Source organism: Leptinotarsa decemlineata, unplaced genomic scaffold, assembly GCF_025532065.1.
Source record: "Leptinotarsa decemlineata unplaced genomic scaffold, Ldec_3_MD MMD2_tig00000690_RagTag_RagTag, whole genome shotgun sequence".
Classification (NCBI taxonomy): Eukaryota; Metazoa; Arthropoda; class Insecta; order Coleoptera; family Chrysomelidae; genus Leptinotarsa; species Leptinotarsa decemlineata.
This window is the reverse complement of record NW_027412554.1, coordinates 2176853-2195790: the sequence shown is the minus strand read 5'-3', so window position 1 is coordinate 2195790 and position 18938 is coordinate 2176853. Positions and strand designations below refer to the sequence as shown.

General features: G+C 37.4%; 2 protein-coding genes across 5 annotated transcripts in view; both read right to left on the bottom strand.

Moving 5' to 3' along the window:
- Gdap2 (ganglioside induced differentiation associated protein 2) overlaps positions 1 to 18938 on the bottom strand; it is a 313619-nt gene that overhangs the window by 19551 nt on the left and 275130 nt on the right. The gene's annotated exons all lie outside the window — the stretch shown is intronic.
- Positions 7413 to 18719, bottom strand: LOC141482082 (uncharacterized). The gene is made up of 2 exons (XM_074174662.1): positions 11870 to 18719; positions 7413 to 11815 (listed from the first exon to the last, which is right to left on the bottom strand). The coding sequence occupies exon 2, from the start codon at positions 9633 to 9635 to the stop codon at positions 8622 to 8624; it is 1014 nt and encodes a 337-aa protein (XP_074030763.1). The 5' UTR covers positions 9636 to 11815; positions 11870 to 18719; the 3' UTR covers positions 7413 to 8621.

The window sequence follows — 18938 nt, the reverse complement described above, 5'->3', positions numbered from 1 at the left end:
GCGTCCCCAGGTGGCGGATACGGAAACGGCCAGGGGACTGGAGGCCCTGTCCGGGAAGCCAATGTGGCCTTACGGACGGGGTTGCCGGACTCCTGGTCAGTGGCAGAAATAAGTAGGGTGAGGGGAACTAAAACCCCCCCAAAAGCCCTGCAAAATATGCCACCGCGGACCAGCCTACCCAAGCTGAGGTGTAAGGAATCGTGCCGACAGCTGAATGGCCGCAGGGTGATATGCGGTTACGAACGATCCCCTTGAGGAACCGGGCGAAACCTCATTGTAACTAGCTTTCCTCTGGTAATGCGGGGCTCTGCCAGAGGTGACCAACCCTTCCCTTGCTACTCGTGGGAACATACATGAACACTAACGAAATAAAAAGCAAAAAACAACCAATGCCGAGGCTGGACAGCAATGCTCACCTCAATCTAGGGCAGGGACTAGCAATGAACACCCCAAGCTACCGCTCAGAAAGAGGCTGGACATAGTAGACCACCTCGCGACGTAACGCAAAGGCCAAGGCGTAAGCGTATTAGCGGCGCCGAGGCCAAGAGGAGAAAGAGAGCGAAAGAGGCAGGAGTGGAAGCAACTATGAGTGCACCCTCCCCCTCTCCCACTCCATCTCCAACCCACAAGGACACCTCTTCGTCTTCGGGATCGGAGACGATGATATGGCTGTCCTAAAGAAGAAGTCGATGAGGTTAAGCTACGCGTTCACCTCACTGACTATTAGGGTAACAAAAAAAGAAGCAGAGGGTACCTCTGAAGACCCTAGGTCCTTGGAAGTCGAGCCACCTAAAGTGGATATTGACCACAAGGCCACCATGGGTCCCGAAAAGGAAGTCGAAGCATCTGAACAGATGACAGTCGATGACCTGACGGAGGAGGCACCCAAAAACAGCGAGGCCACCTCCCCCTTAGCGGGGGAGCAGATGGACCTCTACAGGTAACTTTGAATCCAACAACTGTGTCATGGGCAAGGACGTTGGAAAAAAAGTAAAAATAATACAATGCAACGGCAACGGCAACACTATGTCGCCACCTTGATGTATTGGAGGAGGCAATAGCTTTGATTCAAGAGCCCTAGATGATAAAGACCAAAATTACTGGTTTCAGTAGTCTAACTGGTCAAATTTTCAGCTTACCAAGCAACCAGCAACCTAGGACGGCTGTCTACGTTCCTAGGAAATACAGAACGTTTCCGATGGCACAATTCAGCACCTCAGATCTCACTGCGGTTAAAGTTGAATGTCCGGTTGGGAATGGCAAATATATGGCGTTGATAATCGCATCGGTGTACCTCCCTTCAGATGCAGCCACCCTACCACCGACCAGAGAAATGGAGGTACTAGTGGATCACTGCATCAACCAGAGAGTGGAGCTTATATTGGGTTGCGACCCAAACTCTCACCACGTGAGCTGGGGCAGCAAGGATATCAACGCCCGAGGTAAGTCACTATATGAATATACAGGGTATTCCTTAAACACATGCTAATATTGAAGGAGGTAATTTTTAAACCCATTTTAAGTTAAAAACGTCCTATGGACGTATGTCCTAAACGCCTTAACTTTTGAGATACAGGGTGGCAAAGTTTTCAAAAATAATCAGTTTTTTAATAATAACTGAGATAATTTTGTAGACATCTTTGGCATATTTGGTACATATGTTTCATGCCTCAAGGCGCATTTTCTGATGTACAATTTTCTTAGTTTTCTCTGCCAGTGGCGTACGTACGAGTTTTGAAATTTATATTTTTGGCGAAAAAAATACTACGCCACTGCTTTATCTTGAATTAAAAAATATTTTTTTAATCTCCATACATTTTTGAGCACATTTGATTTGCTGGGTTTTCTTTGTCCGACGCATGGTTTTCGCTCAAAAAATTAAAAATCGCTTTACTTAAGGATAAATTCCTTAAAAATCTGATGCGGTATCGTGCATCGACTGAGACCAAACTAAAAGATCAGATTTGTTGCAAAATAATTGAGGATCTAAAAGGTATTTGTTTGTTGTCAGATGCACTGTTCTCAATTAAAATTACGTCATAACGCAGCACCGCTTAATAATTTTTGAAAACATAAATTTAGTTATCCTGGAATAAATGACGTGTAGCAGAATTAATTTACTGCACCTTTTGGAAATATGGGGTTTGTCGATATGTGATTTATTTTGAAGATTAAAAGCAGAAAAAACAGCATACTCACCATAGCAATAAAAAAAGAATTCTCTGTATGTACAAACGTCAGTAGCTAATATTGATGTTGGTTTAAAGTAAGGTGTTGGTGTTAAAAACTGTCACAGCGCGTTTTGATTGATTTTGAAGTGTTATTGAAGTTATTTTGGTAGTCCGCTGTTTTTCTGAATATCAGTAAATATGGTAAATTATACGAATGCGGAAATGGCGCAAATGCATTACGTATATGGCCTTGCCGATGGTAATGCAACAGAAGCCAGGCGCATTTATCAGGAAAGATATCCTAATCGTGCCTTACCAGATAGCCGAACCTTTTCAAATATTCATCGTCGACTTGGGGAAACTGGTAGTTTCAAGGAAGGGACTCCGGAAGGTAGACCTCGTGTAGTAAGAACTCCTGAAATTGAGGAAGCGGTACTGCAAGAAATTCAGGAACATCCTGAGACGAGTACGAGGAAGATTGCTAGAACTCTGGATATTTGTCATCAAATTGTTTGGCGTATTTTGGTTGATTTTTTGTTATACCCATACCATATTTCAAGAGTGCAGGCATTACTCCCCAGAGATTTTCCACAGCGTGTGAACTTCAGTCAGTGGAATCTACAAAGTATTGCACTAAATCCGCAGTTTGAGACACAAATTTTGTTCACAGATGAAGCAATTTTTTTTCGGAATGCCATTCAAAATTTCCATAACAATCATGTGTGGGCTGAAGAAAATCCCCATGCAATAACCGAAACCCATTTCCAACATCAATTTTCGGTTAATGTATGGGCAGGAATTATAGGTGATCATCTATTAGGCCATTTTTTCTACCAGGACGCCTTGATGGTCGTTCTTATTTACACTTTCTCGAAGAAGACTTACCTGAGTTATTGGAAGATTTGCCACTTGCGTTAAGGAATCGAATATGGTACATGCACGATGGCGCCCCTGCTCATTTCAGTGTAATTGTCCGAAACCATTCAAATACAGTTTATCCTAATCGTCGGATAGGTCGCGGAGGTCCTCAGCAATGGCCCGATCTCAACAGTTTAGATTTTTTTTATGGGGTCACCTTAAAACTCTTGTGTATAAAACTCCCGTTAATACTTTAGAAGATTTAAGAGAGCGAATAGTTGCCTCGTGTGAAACTATACGAAATACGCCGGGAGTATTTGAACGGGTGCGTAATTCCATGCGTAGAAGGGCGGAAGCATGCATACTAAGTGCAGGTGGCCGCTTCTAACAATTTTTATAATCAGTTTAAATTAACAAATTTGTGCTATTCGTTTAGACTTACTGTCACAAAATAAAATAAAACTCGTTTTTGTGAAAAATTTATTTTTTTGCAGATTATGTTTTCAAATATTATTAGGGAATTGGTAATGCGTTATGAAGCAATTTTCAGATTCTCATTCATTTTAGAATTGATCTGATTTCTTAATTTGCTTTCTGTCGATTTTTATTTTTTTGAGTGAAAATCATGCGTCGGACAAAGAAATACCAGGAGATCAAATTTTCTCAAAAATAAATGAGGATTTTAAAAATGATTTCATATTGAAAATAAAGCATTGGCGTATTTCCCCAAAAATATTCAATGCGAAACCCGTAGGGATGCCACTGTTCGAAAAAATACAAATTTGTGTAGATCGGAAAATGCGCCTTGAGGCATGGAACATATGTACCAAATATGCCAAAGATGTCTACAAAATTATCTCAGTTATTATTAAAAAACTGATTATTTTTGAAAACTTTGCCACCCTGTATCTCAAAAGTTAAGGCGTTTAGGACATACGTCCATAGAAAGTTTTTTTCCTAAAATGGGTCTAAGAATTACCTCCTTAAATATTAGCATGTGTTCAAGGAACACCCTGTATAATATAGAAAGATCCAACAATCTTGAACAGAGGCACGGAGCCAACATTTATTAATGCCCGTAGCCAAACATTAATAGATATCACGCTCACGACAGCCAAAATATCAAACAAAATCCAGGACTGGCAAGTCTCGGACCATATTTCTATGTCAGACCACCGCTGGCTGACCTATACGGTAAGCCAGGATCTCAAGACCACTGTAAAATCCCCTGACCCGAAGAGGACGATGTAGCTCTCTACAATCGACAATTAAGAGGAGCTCTGCGGGAAACAGAGGTCCTGAGTCCTGGCAACAATGAAGAACTGGAAAGGTACACAGTATCTATCCACAACAAAATAGACATTGCCTATAATGAATCCTGTCCGATGAGGATGGTTCAAACGCATGACACAACCAACACATGGTGGTGCCCTGAATTGGAAAACCTCAGGAAGACAGCGAGAACGACCTTTAACAAGGCAAAACATACAAGACTCGAAGGGGACTGGGTTATATATCAAGCCAACCTCAGAGAGTTCAAAAAAGTCTGCAGACGAAAGCAAAGAGAAGCCTGGAGAGCCTATTGTGAGGCAGTCGAAAACTTCCCACTAGCTTCTAGGCTACAGAAGGCACTCTCAAATGACCACCATAAGAGTATCGGCATCCAGACGAGGGAAAATGGCGACAAAGCCGCCAACCTCCAGGAGAGTGCTGAGATTCTTATGGAAACTCACTTCCCAGGTTCTGTCTTTCCTGGAACGGCGAACTGGATGGACTGGACTGGCAATATGCTAGTACAGTATTTGATGAGGACAAAATAAGATGGGCTATATCGGGCTTTTTCCGCTTCAAGTCGCCAGGACCTGACGGTATAAGACCAGCCCTACTTCAATGTTGACTGGACACTCTTATGCCGCATCTGGTTGGAATATTCAGAGCCTCTCTAGCTCTGAGGTATATTCCCAGTAAGTGGAGAGAAGTAAGAGTAGTATTCATACCCAAACCAGGTAGGATGGACTACACCCTACCAAAAGCATTCCGACCAATTAGTCTCACATCGTTTTTCTTAAAAACCATGGAGAGGCTATGTGAGCGGTACATAAGAGATGAAGTACTTGTTAACAACCCATTTCATCAAAATCAGCATGCATATACCCCGGGAAGGTCTACTGATTCTGCCCTTCACCATGTGGTTGGCAGAATCCACCCTGGGTATATTCATAGATATCGGGGAAGCGTTTGATAAAACAACCTTTCCAACAATTACCCAGCAACTACACTCCAGGAATGTACCCCCGGTAGTAGGAGAATGGATACTCCAGATGCTCTCTAGTAGAGCAATAAGTATTAATGTAGAAGACATCACAGTGAAAGGACTGGTCATGAGGGGATGTCCACAGGGAGGGGTCTTGTCACCCCTTCTCTGGAACATAGTTCTGGATACCCTAATTAATCACCTTAACAAAAACGGATTCTACACAATTGCATACGCAGATGACATAGTTATCTTGCAGACCAGCAAATTTGTAAACACACTGTGCGATAGAGCGCAGGATGGGCTCAAATTAATATAAACATGGTGTAAAGGACACTCACTGTCGATCAATCCCAAGAAGACTGAGATGGTTCTTTTCACCAGAAAAAGAAGTTTAACGGGCCTAAAGCCTCCCGAAATCTTCAAAAGCAAACTTAACTTCTCTGAAGAGGTGAAATACCTTGGTACTATCCTCGACAAGAAGCTAACATGGAACTCTCATCTACAGAGTAGAGCAAAAAGAGCATACGTGGCTTATGAGCAATGTCGAAGGACAGTGGGACGCGTATGGGGTCTTTCACCCCGTGTGGTCGCCTGAATCTACACTGCAATAATGAGACCTATGTTAACGTATGGAGCCATTGCATGGGGACCGAAAGTTCTACAAGCAATGGCCTTCCAAAAATTATATCAAATACAGCGACTGGCTTGTTTAAACATCACAGGAGCCATGAGAACAACACCAACCGCGGCAATGGAATTAATCACGGGTCTGACCCTTCTGGATCTGAACGTTAAGGAGGAATGGGTCAATTGAGGCTGGGCCTATGGCGAGAAGCGCTTACTGCGCAACCTCTGCTGCAGGCAACAAGTGATGCAATTGAACCCTCAATATATATATATATATATATATATATATATATATATATATATATATATATATATATATATATATGTTTTCTTTCAACTAGTCTAGTTGAAAAAACCAGACATCACCAGAAGATGGCAAATGAGACTTTGCCGAAACGTTGTGAAAAAAATAATCCTTATGGGGAGAAAATACACAGAACACGGAGCGAAACCCGAGAAAACAGCTCATCATATATATATATATATATATATATATATATATATATATATATATATATATATATATATATATATATATAGATAAAGGAGTTTTTCAATCGGACATAGCACTCAAGGAAGTGGCAAACCATAGACACGTGTTTCGGGCTTTTGGCCCATCATCAGTATGGTGCAGCCAAGTGTAAGGATGGGCAACACTTGGTTACCAGAAGAAATAAATGCACAGATCCACCAGCAGGAGCCAGCCGCACATTTGTGGTTTCACTTAATAGATCTCGTGTTTACAAGAAAACTATCAAAATCACCACGGAGGCAGCTAAAGCTACCTGCGTGACATCCGGGTCCAAGAAATAATATAAATACAAAGGTTATCGAGTGTCTTGATATAGATAAAGGAGTTTTTCAATCGGACATAGCACTCAAGGAAGTGGCAAACCATAGACACGTGTTTCGGGCTTTTGGCCCATCATCAGTATGGTGCAGCCAAGTGTAAGGATGGGCAACACTTGGTTACCAGAAGAAATAAATACAAATGATGGGCCAAAAGCCCGAAACACGTGTCTATGGTTTGCCACTTCCTTGAGTGCTATGTCCGATTGAAAAACTCCTTTATCTATATCAAGACACTCGATAACCTTCGTATTTATATTATTTCCTGGACCCGGATGTCACGAAGGTAGCTTTAGCTGCCTCCGTGGTGATTTTGATAGTTTTCTTGTAAACACGAGATCTATTAAGTGAAACCACAAATGTGCGGCTGGCTCCTGCTGGTGGCTCCGTGCATTTGTATTTATTTCTTCTGGTAACCAAGTGTTGCCCATCCTTACACTTGGCTGCACCATACTGATGATGGGCCAAAAGCCCGAAACACGTGTCTATGGTTTGCCACTTCCTTGAGTGTTATGTCCGAATAAAAAACTCCTTTATCTATATCAAGACACTCGATAACCTTCGTATTTATATTTATGTATATATATATATATATATATATATATATATATATATATATATATATATATATATATATATATATATATATATATATATGACAGTCTGTCACAATTTTGAATTTGAAATCAAGCAAGTATATCCGAAATTTTTTAACAGCCTGAATTATCGCCAAAACTTCAAGTTCGTAGCTGGTATATTCCTCTTCAGCTTGGGTAGTTTTCTTACTCATGTAATATACTAGGTGAAACACATTATCTTCATCAGACTTCTGCATAAGGCAAGCTCCATACCCATACCTACTTGTATTCGTATGTAACTGCGGTTCCTGGCCTTGTCTGTAGATACGTAATACAGGTTCAGAACTAAGAAATTTTTTCAACTTCTCAAATGCTTTTTTTTAATATATCCAAAAATGAATTTTTGTTCCTTCTTCAATAAGTCACTCAAAGATTTAGCAATGAGAGAATAAAATGCGAAAAACTTCCGGAAATAACCTGTCAAACCTAGAAAAGATTGAATTTGTTTGAGTGTAGTTGGCTGTGGATCATTCTTTATTGCCAATGTCTTTTCACTGGAAGGTTGCACTCTCCCATCTTCAATGATGAAACCCAAAAACTTTACACGCGTCTTCAGTAGCTGACATTTCTTCTTTTCAATATCCAATCCATAGTCTTTAGCAACTTGTAAAACTCTTGTCAATCTCTCTACTCCTTCTTCTTCAGTTGAACTCAGTATTATTATATCATCCATATAGTATATAGCAATATTTTCACTAACAAGTTTTCTGAAAATACTGGCTACGAATCTCTGAAATACCTCTGGACCATTATATAGTCCAAAAGGACATTTTAGACATTCATACTGTCCATTCTGTGTAACGAAAGTAGTATATTTAATATTGCTGTCTTCTATATCTACATGAAAAAATCCATTCCTTAAATCGATTGTGCTGAAATATTTAGTATCCTGTAACCTATCTAATACATCTTCGATTAAAGGAAGAGGAAATCTGTCTTTAATTATATTTTTATTTAATTTTCGAAAATCACAATATATTCCGGTGCTGCCATCCTTTTTTCTTACAAGTAGCAGTGGGCTGGCAAAATCCGATGAACTAGGTCTTATTATTTCTTCCTTTAACCAACTGGCTCCTCACTCTTCATTTCAGTGGGTATGACATGAACTTTCAATACAACTTCTTCGCCATTGACCAGTAAATTGTTTTCGAAAAATCCTCTTGTTGAGATTTTATTTGGTCCGATGCCTCTCAGACGGATTGAATGATTATTTAGTTCAATTCATTTGAAAAACATATCATACACATCTTGTCTTATTGCAGTTATATCACTACCTGTATCTAATAGTGCAGTCAATTGAATACCATCTATAGTTATATTCACACTGTTTCTGGAACCCATTTCTATTATTGCTATACTGGAACTGCAACCGTCTTGATTTCCATTCATTTTTTTGGGACAATTTGTCGAAACATGTCCATATCCAGAACAACTGAAGCACTTCGTTCCTTTGAATTTATCAGGACATTTTTCAGACATATGACCTCTATTGCCACAGCTGAAGCAACGTCCCTCACTTCTCTTCCTGACATGCTTGTCATCGTTACCCGTCTTCATTTCCTTTCTCCAATCTTTTCTAGAATCCTTACCTTGACTTCTTTCATATCCTTGAGTTGATCTACCAGCTCTCACTTGTTCATAGATCTTGACTCTGTCTTTGAATTCAGAAAAGTCTCTTACTCCATATAAAATAATTTTATATGAAGTATCATCCTGTATACCATCAATGATACTTCCTATTTCCCGCATGGAAAGAACATACTTCTGTACTGATTCTTCTCGTTTCTTTTTTCGAGACATCAACAACTTATGTATCTGAGCACTGCTTACCTTAACTTCAAATTCTGCTTTCAATTTCTTTTTCAAAATTGACCAATTCGTAATTCCTTTCTCAGACTGAATAAATAACTTGGCTAATCCAGTCAAAGATTGTTTTGCGTAAATCAGTTTTTGTAAATCATTCCATTCTGTGAGTTTTGAAATTTGTTCGAAGTCCAAAATCCATTTATCTACCGGATAGTCATCTTTTCCATCAAATGTTCTTATACTATCCTTAACATCTCTAAAACTTAACGCGAATGATTCACTTCTTTTTGATTTTCCGCCTCTTCTAACACAACCGCCATCATCACTATCACTTTGTTCGGAATCTTCACTTACTTCTGACTTCCCGTTTTCTACCTCATCATTTGTCTGTCCCTCATTGATTTCATTCACAACTATCAAGTCATTCATAAAAGAACAAATGCGATCTAACACTTCATCACTATTACCCGAATAATCAAGATCAAGTATGTGGCACACAGCAACAAGATCAGGTAACTGCACTTCCTGTTTTATTTCACTTACCTTTTTTTTATATTCCTCTGAAGTTTTATAAGCGCTCTGCGAACGCTTTCGACAGCTGGTCGTACTGTCATCATCTAGGCTCTACTCAAACTGAACGTGTCATCCTGTTGTATGTCCTTTTATACGGTCCGAACGCCTCAACGCAGGTACTCCAAGTACTTAAGGTAAATTTGCCGGTATTTGAATTACATCAGGTACTATTCATTGTGTTGGATCTTCTCTAGGTTTACTGTTTCTAGGAGTGTGTATTGATTTGTTTAATATATTGAATGTTAGGTCTTGTTGTGTTTAGATTTGTACTTGTTCCTCGATAAGTGGTTAGTGACTGTTAAATTTATGGATGTTTAAGTTTTCCCAAATGTCCATGCGGTTTCCCTCATTGACTTGTTTTATGAGTTTTATGTTCTCTGGTGGAGGGAAATTATGTTTGTTTTGTATGGCTTGTGTTGCGAGGTTTGATTTATATACTATTTAACAGTCACAAATCACTTATCGAGAAACAAGTACAAATCAAAACACAACAAGACCTAACATTCAACATATGAGCAATTCAATACGTTAATTATTGAGATGGAAGGTATATTAAATTCTCGACCATTGACGCTATTTCCTCTGATCCTAAAGAACCTATCGCTCTTTTCCCTAGCCACTTTTTGGTAGGTGACTCTTTGACCAACTTGCCGAGTTATGACTATTCAAAAACCCTACCAACCAATTATCTCATTGAGAACATATCCAAAAGGTTAAGCAATTCTTTTGGACCCGGTAGACTAATGAATACTTAATAAAGTTGACTATTCATACTAAATGGAAGAAGCTAAATGGAAAAAGCACGACTCTGTCGTTCTATTACGTGAAGATAATGTACCGCCCGCTCAATGGGTAATGGGCAGAATCATCGACTGTTATCCTGGCGCAGATGGTGTTATGCGTACTGTGTTAGTGAAAACAGCTAAATCCACATTCGTAAGGAATGTCAAACGTATCGCGATATCACATATGGCAACTCTCGATTGTGAAACAAAAAATTAGAAACATTAAGCTGTTGATCGTAGTCTTTACGGGGAGTATATTCAAACATATCAGTCTTTTTTACATAATTTTAAGGATTCTATAATTTTTGTATTCAACATTTGAGACCCTTGGGTCAAGTTGTAATCTCAAAGTGTTTATCGTGTTCATTCCTCTTTATTTGAAATTGGAAACTTTCATGTTATTGATATTTGTTTACGATGGGTAAACTTGCAACTTAACCTTCAATAAAAAGCCTATACTTCTGTTGTTGACTTTCTCAAGACCGTCTATTTTTTATATCTTCATGACTATAATATTCAGGTTCAAATACCGAGATTTATAAAGTTAACGAGACGTTTCTCTGCATTCCCATCTTTTTGAAATTATGGCAACTATTATCTACATTCCTTACTGATTTCTCTGTTTGCCGAATTTCGACCTGAGCATCCTTTTTCCAAGATGTTCGGAGACTACGTGACTTGATAATAATTTCAGCCCATTCCGATAAATTACCCTCTCTCAAAAAAAAATTGGGATAGGACCAAGTGAAAATAAAATTCAGTCTGCATCCGAGAGTACTCGCGTTTTACCGCGTATCACAAAATTCAGTTCATCGTTTGCAAGTATCGTAGAAACATCTTGTTGCAAGACATACCGGCTTACCAGTTATCATTAATAATATCAATCTCGTCTAAGTTTTTCACCACACATTTTTTTGCGTTCATACATCAAGGCTTATACTCAATAAACTCATAGTAAATAAAATACTGAAAATAAAATACTGAAAAGATGTTAATTTATCTGCTCAAAAATTGTTGGTGAAATCTAATTACTTTTTTAATTGTAAATTTTGGATTGAATCAATAATTGAAAAACACCACCTACAATAGATATTTCTCTTAAACAAACCATTGTTGGTTAATTTTGATTCGTCCGTTCATATTATTTTTTTACATATATTTCCAACTTCCCTATTTCTACGTCTCAACCACTTCGCAAATCGTACTCTCCTTCCGTAATCCCTTTCATTGAGGTGATGAACTTTGCATATCCTGTAACATTTATGTTTTAACTGTGTAAATTTTCATGTGGTAATATTTGCTTACCCATAACATTTATTCAATTCCTCACACTTCCAGTAACCACACATTTTATTGTTTTCTTTCTGTCAAATGCACCATAGTCTCTCAAATTTCTTTCTAATCGTCTAAACATTTGGATGTTCGGAATACGACAATTCGGATATAGCTCAACATACATATTCCTTGCCAAAAGAGAATGTCTATTCGATTTTGAATAACTAAATAGCATATCAGTCCTTTTATCATTCGAATACATATTTGATATGTTCATAAACGTCTGATAGTTCTCAACAAATATCATCAATGAATTCATTTTTCCTGCCATAGAAACCAAGCAAAGTCTACGCGTTTAAGATGGTTAATGAATTGAGAAAGACAGAAAGAAGGATTACGGCAACACAAAAATTTCCAAAATGTACGAATTTCATTGTGTTAGGATACCTACCTATCGAATTTATTAGGTTGTCTGAATTATATTTTGAAGAAATCAAAACAATTTACAAAAGAAGTAACTGTTTTTTCGGATTGATTCGGCCGTTACTTGATGAAGATCTATAGTGATTTAAAAAACTACACCTCACGATTTGGTCTCCACAACCTTTATTTGAAAAATATATCACAACATGTTTCGCTAGCACAGTAGCTTTTTCAAGTGATTTATACTTCAAGTTCAAGTTATCACTTGAAAAAGCTACTGTGCTAGCGAAACATGTGATATATTTTCCAAATAAAGGTTATTTGTCTCAATTATGGTTACCTGTAGTGGAATTGGCCGCGGTCGTAGTGCGCCCAACTCACGATCGGAAGGTCGTGGGTTCGATTCCTGCCTCGACTAGATATTTTTCTCGACAGAATTTATCTGGTTGAAGCTGGGATGATTCTGCAACCGTGTTAGGAATCACACGTTAAAAGGTAAGCTCGCACAAGTTTCTTAACTTCTGAGAGTTGTCGTTCGTATGGGGGCGACGGAAAAACAGATTTTTTTAAGAAACACAGAGATATAAATATTAATGTAAGAACAACTTGAAGTATAAATCACTTGAAAAAGCTACCGTACTAGCGAAACATGTGATATATTTTTTAAATAAAGGTTGTGGAGATCAAATCGTGAGGTGTAGTTTTTTTTTAAAAAAAGAAGTAACGACAGGACCGTAATTTAAAATTGTTGTCACTGATGATGGTACTTATTTCAAATGAAACGCTATAAAAATATCAATGGTGATATATTCTTGGATTGTGAATAGTCATAACTCGGCAAGTTGGTCAAAGAGTCACCTACCAAAAAGTGGCCAGGGAAAAGAGCGATAGGTTCTTTAGGATCAGAGGAAATAGCGTCAATGGTCAAGAATTCAATATACCTTCTATCTCAATAATTAACGTATTGAATTGCTCATATGTGAAAAACCTAACATGCCTTGCGACCTTGTATAAATATCTTTCAATACTTTTGACAGCAGCTTCCCATAGTCCGCCGACGCGACGTGCGGAGCCTCTGGAGGGCTGATATGCCATTGTATTGTATTCCCTTATCACTCAGAAAACCTTGTATTTAGTTTTGTGCCTTGAGTTCATTTAAATTTTCTATATACTCCTTTAATATGTTGTTGGCCCCAATAAAATTCGTGCCGTTATCGCTCTAGATATCTTGACATAAACCACGACGAGAGATGAATCTCCATAAGGCTGACAAAAAACATCTGAGGAGAGGTCGGTGACTAATTTTAAGTATATGGGCTTGATGGTAAGACATACAAATACAGTGACATATGCCTTTATTGACGTTCGGTTGCGGAATTTATTTTCCTTCAATAGAAATGGTCCACAATAATCAACACCAACTTGATTAAACAGCTTTGCAATATTTACGCGAGCATATGGAAGTTCACCCATGATATGAGTAGTAGCTAGAGGATTGTCTCGGAAACACTTGCAACATTGCCTTATTATTTTGTGTACCTGGCTACGCCCGTCAATGATCCAAGATTTACGACGTATGGTATACAGAGTTTGCTGACGCCAGAATGCAAGTGTTTCTTATGAAAAAATATAATGAATAGATTGATTACATGGTTATTTTTTGGTAATATAATAGGGTGCTTAGTGTCCTAAGGCAAATTGGAAGGGTTTTGATGCCCACCGACTCTCATTATGCCTTCTTTGTCCAAGAAAGCAAGTTTGATCTAACAGTCCGCCGTGTATCTCCGGATTGTAAGTTTTTAATATCTTACCAGATGTAATTCATTCACGGTTAATTACTTGGGTAGAAATGTTCGCCTCGTGAAACGAAAATAATACGCTAATGCACGTATCATCTTATCAATGTGGTGAATGGTGTTCCAACCGTCATAGTAATTATTGTGTTTTGTTTCAGTGTGTGCAGAATTATCCGCTGCTCAACATTATTTCATAATTGGAATAATATCTTTGTGTACTTTGTGTACTATCCAATAATCTGGACTTATCTGATCTAAAAACCTAAGGTCGGTGGAATTAAAATCAAAACTATCGGTCTGAAAACTTAAACAGCTTTTTTCTTCTGATGTGAAAGATAATAACAAACTGGTGATAAACAGTGGTCAGGACCGGCATTAACTATATTCTATTCATCTCAATATGCCACTAAACTGCTGCAAATGTATGAATGATGTGGGAGATGAGGCGTATTCCGAGTGTGATTCCTGTAAGAGGGCTGTTCACTCGAAATCACTCTGCTCTGAATTATCAGCCACCGAAATCAAGTGTATGCAACTGAAAAATAGGGTTCTCCAATTTTTATGCAACGATTGTAACCGTGGCCTACAGCAGATTCCTGCTGTAGTTAAATCACTTGCAGATCTAAAGAACGAAATTGAAGACCTGAAGTACAAGCCGCAGATTCCGGAACCTCCCGCCCTCCAAATGACTGAAGTGATTGCGAAAATCGCAGATCGGGAATCGAATGATATAATATATAATAACAAAAATATAAAATCCATAAATTCAAAAACCTATTTATCACCTCTGACAAAACTCCATACCAAATGAAACAGTATCAAGATATGAAAAAACAGTTGACTGACCGCATGAATAAAGGTGAGACAAATCTCAAAATAAAACATATAAATGGAGAGCCAAGAATCATAAAAAACCACTGAGCTCGTCTAAACAGGAGTCCCTGATCAATGTACAGTGCTACTATCAAAACGTTAGAGGTATTAATACAAAAACGAATGACTTTTACAAATCTATCTCTGGAGCTGATTTCCATATAATTGCCATCTCAGAATCCTGGATCCAATCCAACGTTAACAACTCGGAACTCTTAACTGATAATTATGTGATCTTCAGAAAAGACAGAAACCTCGAAGCATGCTCCGTATCTAGAGGTAGTAGTGTTCTGTTAGCAGAGAGAGATGACTGTCGAGCTGTTGAAATTGATCTATCTGAATTCGAGGGAAACTTCTCTACTATTGATGTCATAGGTTGTAACATTGTATTCAAGCTCAATATCTTTTTCATGTTTGTGATTTACATACCTCCAAGTACTAGCGAAGCTCATATCCTGAACTTATTGGAAACTCTAGAGTCACTTGAATGTTTATACGATAACAAAATTCCCTTTACAGGTGATTTCAATATACCAAACTATCCAAACGAAAATCTCATAAATGGGGATCACAACTTGGACAATCTTCATCAATTCAATAGTTTTTATGATCTAAAGCAATTCAATTCTCTGTTTAATATTTCAAATCGTTCACCTGACCTTGTCTTATCTAATTTTGAATGCTCTGTATCCCACGATGAACTACTCCTTCTAACCGAAGATGGCTATCACCCAGAATTGAACATAATTTTAGAATTATCATCACCAGAACAAGCAATACCATACAACTCAACAGAAAGTAGTTTTCTAAAAATGAAATTTTTAGAAAACTGAATACAGAGAATATGAAAACAAATCTGAAAGAGCAATCAAAGAATATCCTACCAATTTCTGGTCGTACATTCAAAATAAGAAAGGTACATCAAGAATTTCTAGTATTCTATTCTGGGACGATGTTTTTTAAAGTGTATATTCTCCACCCCTTCAATCATATGAACACACGAATGTGCACACCTCCTAGCCATACCATTACAGTCAATCTTCAATCTAGTACTGAGTACAGGATGCTTTCCTAACAAATGGTAAATATCAGAAATTTGCCCAATTTTCAAAGCTGGTACCATAAACAATATCCAAAACTACTGATCTATAACCCTGCTATCCAACTTGGCAAAGGCTTTTGAGATGTGCTTGTACAACAGAATCTTTCCTGATGTTAAGAATTTGATTTCAAATAATTTCAAATTTCAATAAATTTTTTAGAAAAAAAAACAACAATAACTAACTACATGTGCTTCACACAATCAGTAAGTAATGCACTTAATAATAACCCACAAGTAGATACTGTCTACACAGATTTTGCGAAGGCGTTTGACAAGTTGGATCATAACATTCTTATCGATAAACTTCACCAATATGGATTCGACTCTCAACTCTTAAACCTTTTCCGCTCATACTCAACTGAACGTATCCTATTCGTAGATTATAGAGGTCACAAGTCATTCCAATTTATTGCGAACAGTGGTGCCCCTAAAGGAAGCAATTTAGCATCTCTTTTATTCTCACTCTCCATTAACGACATAGGAAATAATATCTCTAGTAATTTCTTACTCTTTACATATGATTTGAAAATCTTTCGGCCCGTTTCATCAGAGAAGGACTGCCTAATCTTACAAAAAGACTTTGACTTTTTGTACCTTTGGTGTACCGAAAATAATCTTCCCCTTAACACAAACAAATGTGAATACTCAAAATACATCCTTGAACATAATGTTATTTCTCATGCTTACTGCATAAATAACACACCTTTTCAAATAAGCACTCATCAAAGGGATCTTGGTGTCACATATGACCCAGAACTGAGTTTCTCCATACACTATGACACAATAACATGCTCGGCCAAACGGATGCTAGGGCTCATCTATCGTAACTGTAAGAACTTTCGTAGCAGAGACAGTTTTTTAACTCTTTTCAATGCATACGTCAAATCTCGGCTGGAATATACTCCCACATATGGTCACCCATATACAATGTCCACATAAACAAAATCGAATCCATATAAATAGGATTCATGAAAGATATTACTTACATGCTAGAAGGAGTTTACCCTGAGCAACGCATCGACAACAGAATACTACTGAATAAATTTAATCTATTATCCCTTCAAAATCAAACCTACTACTCTATAATTTTCATTTATAGACTAGTAAATAATCTGATTGATTGTTCCGAACTACTATACCACTTCAACTTTCATGTTCCACGAATTAATTCTAGAAATGAACTGACTTTTTATATACCAATTTTTAGAACAAACATATTACTCAAGTCTCCAGTTGTTGCAATGAGCAAACTCTACGATCAACTCTGTGAAAATCTCGACATATATTATGAACCTATTGGTCAAAATAAGAACCATGTTAATAAGGAACTTTTACACTCTAGTCAAAATACATAAGTCTAAATTGAAAGTTACTCTACCATGTGAGTTTATTACTACTACTATAATATAGCTGAATTATGTTTTTTTGTAATACACCTGAACTATGTTTTACTAGTTAGCTCTACGTCTTACTTATGTTTTTTTTCATTTACTCTCCTAGTTTGCTGCACACAAGTTTTCACCTAATTTTCTGCTTAACATTCCTTAAATTTTTTCTTTGTTTACTCTCTACAGGTGTTTCAAGTTGATAAATTAAGATATGGTATTCATATACAGGGTCCTGCAACAGTGGCGCGGTGTTCCATATCTCTATATAGGAAGCAGATAGGAATCTAATTTTCTATAATATTACCTTATTGCTCGAGCTCGACAAAATAAAAATATTGGCGGTCACACAGGGTGTTCGATTTTTTCTGGGCGGATCCCAACTGTGTCTTTTTAAATGGCAACCTATATTTTTTATCGCATTTTCGGTTTCTTCATAGAAAATAAAATAAACTTTATGTATATCTGCACTTCGAAAATATTGACGGTTTTCGAGATATCTAGCATGACAGGTTTTTTTTTCCAATATTCGTCACTCAGAATATTTGAAATTATAAAGTGGTGCCAAGTCCAGTTGAAATTTTTTTTTGGTCGAATATTCTACATTGGTAACTCTCTCAAACGATATATCTGAAATCGACCTGTGATATACAGGGTATGAAAAACCGCTTGCCAAATATTGTAAATGAAAATTTGCAAAATCTTCCTTAGATTAAATGGAACACCCTGTATATTATTGATCCATAAGAAGCGCCAACGAAACCTCTACAAATTTCATTAAGTATTCCCTATGGCTAAGTTCAATAGTTTTTCTTAAATGAGCATTTCTTTCGAAAAATGGTCATTTTTTCAAAGCGAAATCCATTTAACGACTGATAAAAATATACGAAAGATATCTTGTTTCAATTTTGTACATTAGAAGGTGTCCAAACAAATATTTTTTAACGAAATAAATGTATGTACCTATCACTTTTTGCTAAATGGAAAATTATTTTTTCATTGGATGCAGAATTTCACTCATAAATCGTGCAATATCAAACCAAACAAGTTAAAAGAAAGAAACATTATAAATAACTATTTTTTTCATGTTATTATATTCATTCAGAGCTTGAGTTCTAGATATTCAAATTTGTCAACTGGCAAATTACAAAACTACAAAAGGGAGAGTTTAATTAAGGTTGATAATGAAACTTTTATAAAATATGTTCAACATGTCTTCCATTTTCTTGAATGCAGAGCTGAAGTCTATGTTTGAAAGACTGTTCTACCCTGCGCAAGACAGCTGGTGTAATGCTGCGAAAAGCATTCGTTATTCTAAGTCGCATATTTTCGGGAGAAGTTGGTGGCTCAACGTAAACCATATTTTTTATGTATCCCCATAAGAAAAAATCTAGTTTCGTCAAATCTGGTGATCTAGCGGGCCACCGTACAGGCCCATTCCGTCCTATCCATTTATTGGGAAATACTTCATTTAGATGATCTCTCACTTCTGCCGAATAGTGAGCAGGTGCACCATCATG

Bases quoted from the DNA above. Each gene is read 5' to 3' on its own strand.
- LOC141482082 (XM_074174662.1), bottom strand. From the start codon at position 9,635: ATGAATGACTTGATAGTTGTGAATGAAATCAATGAGGGACAGACAAAT.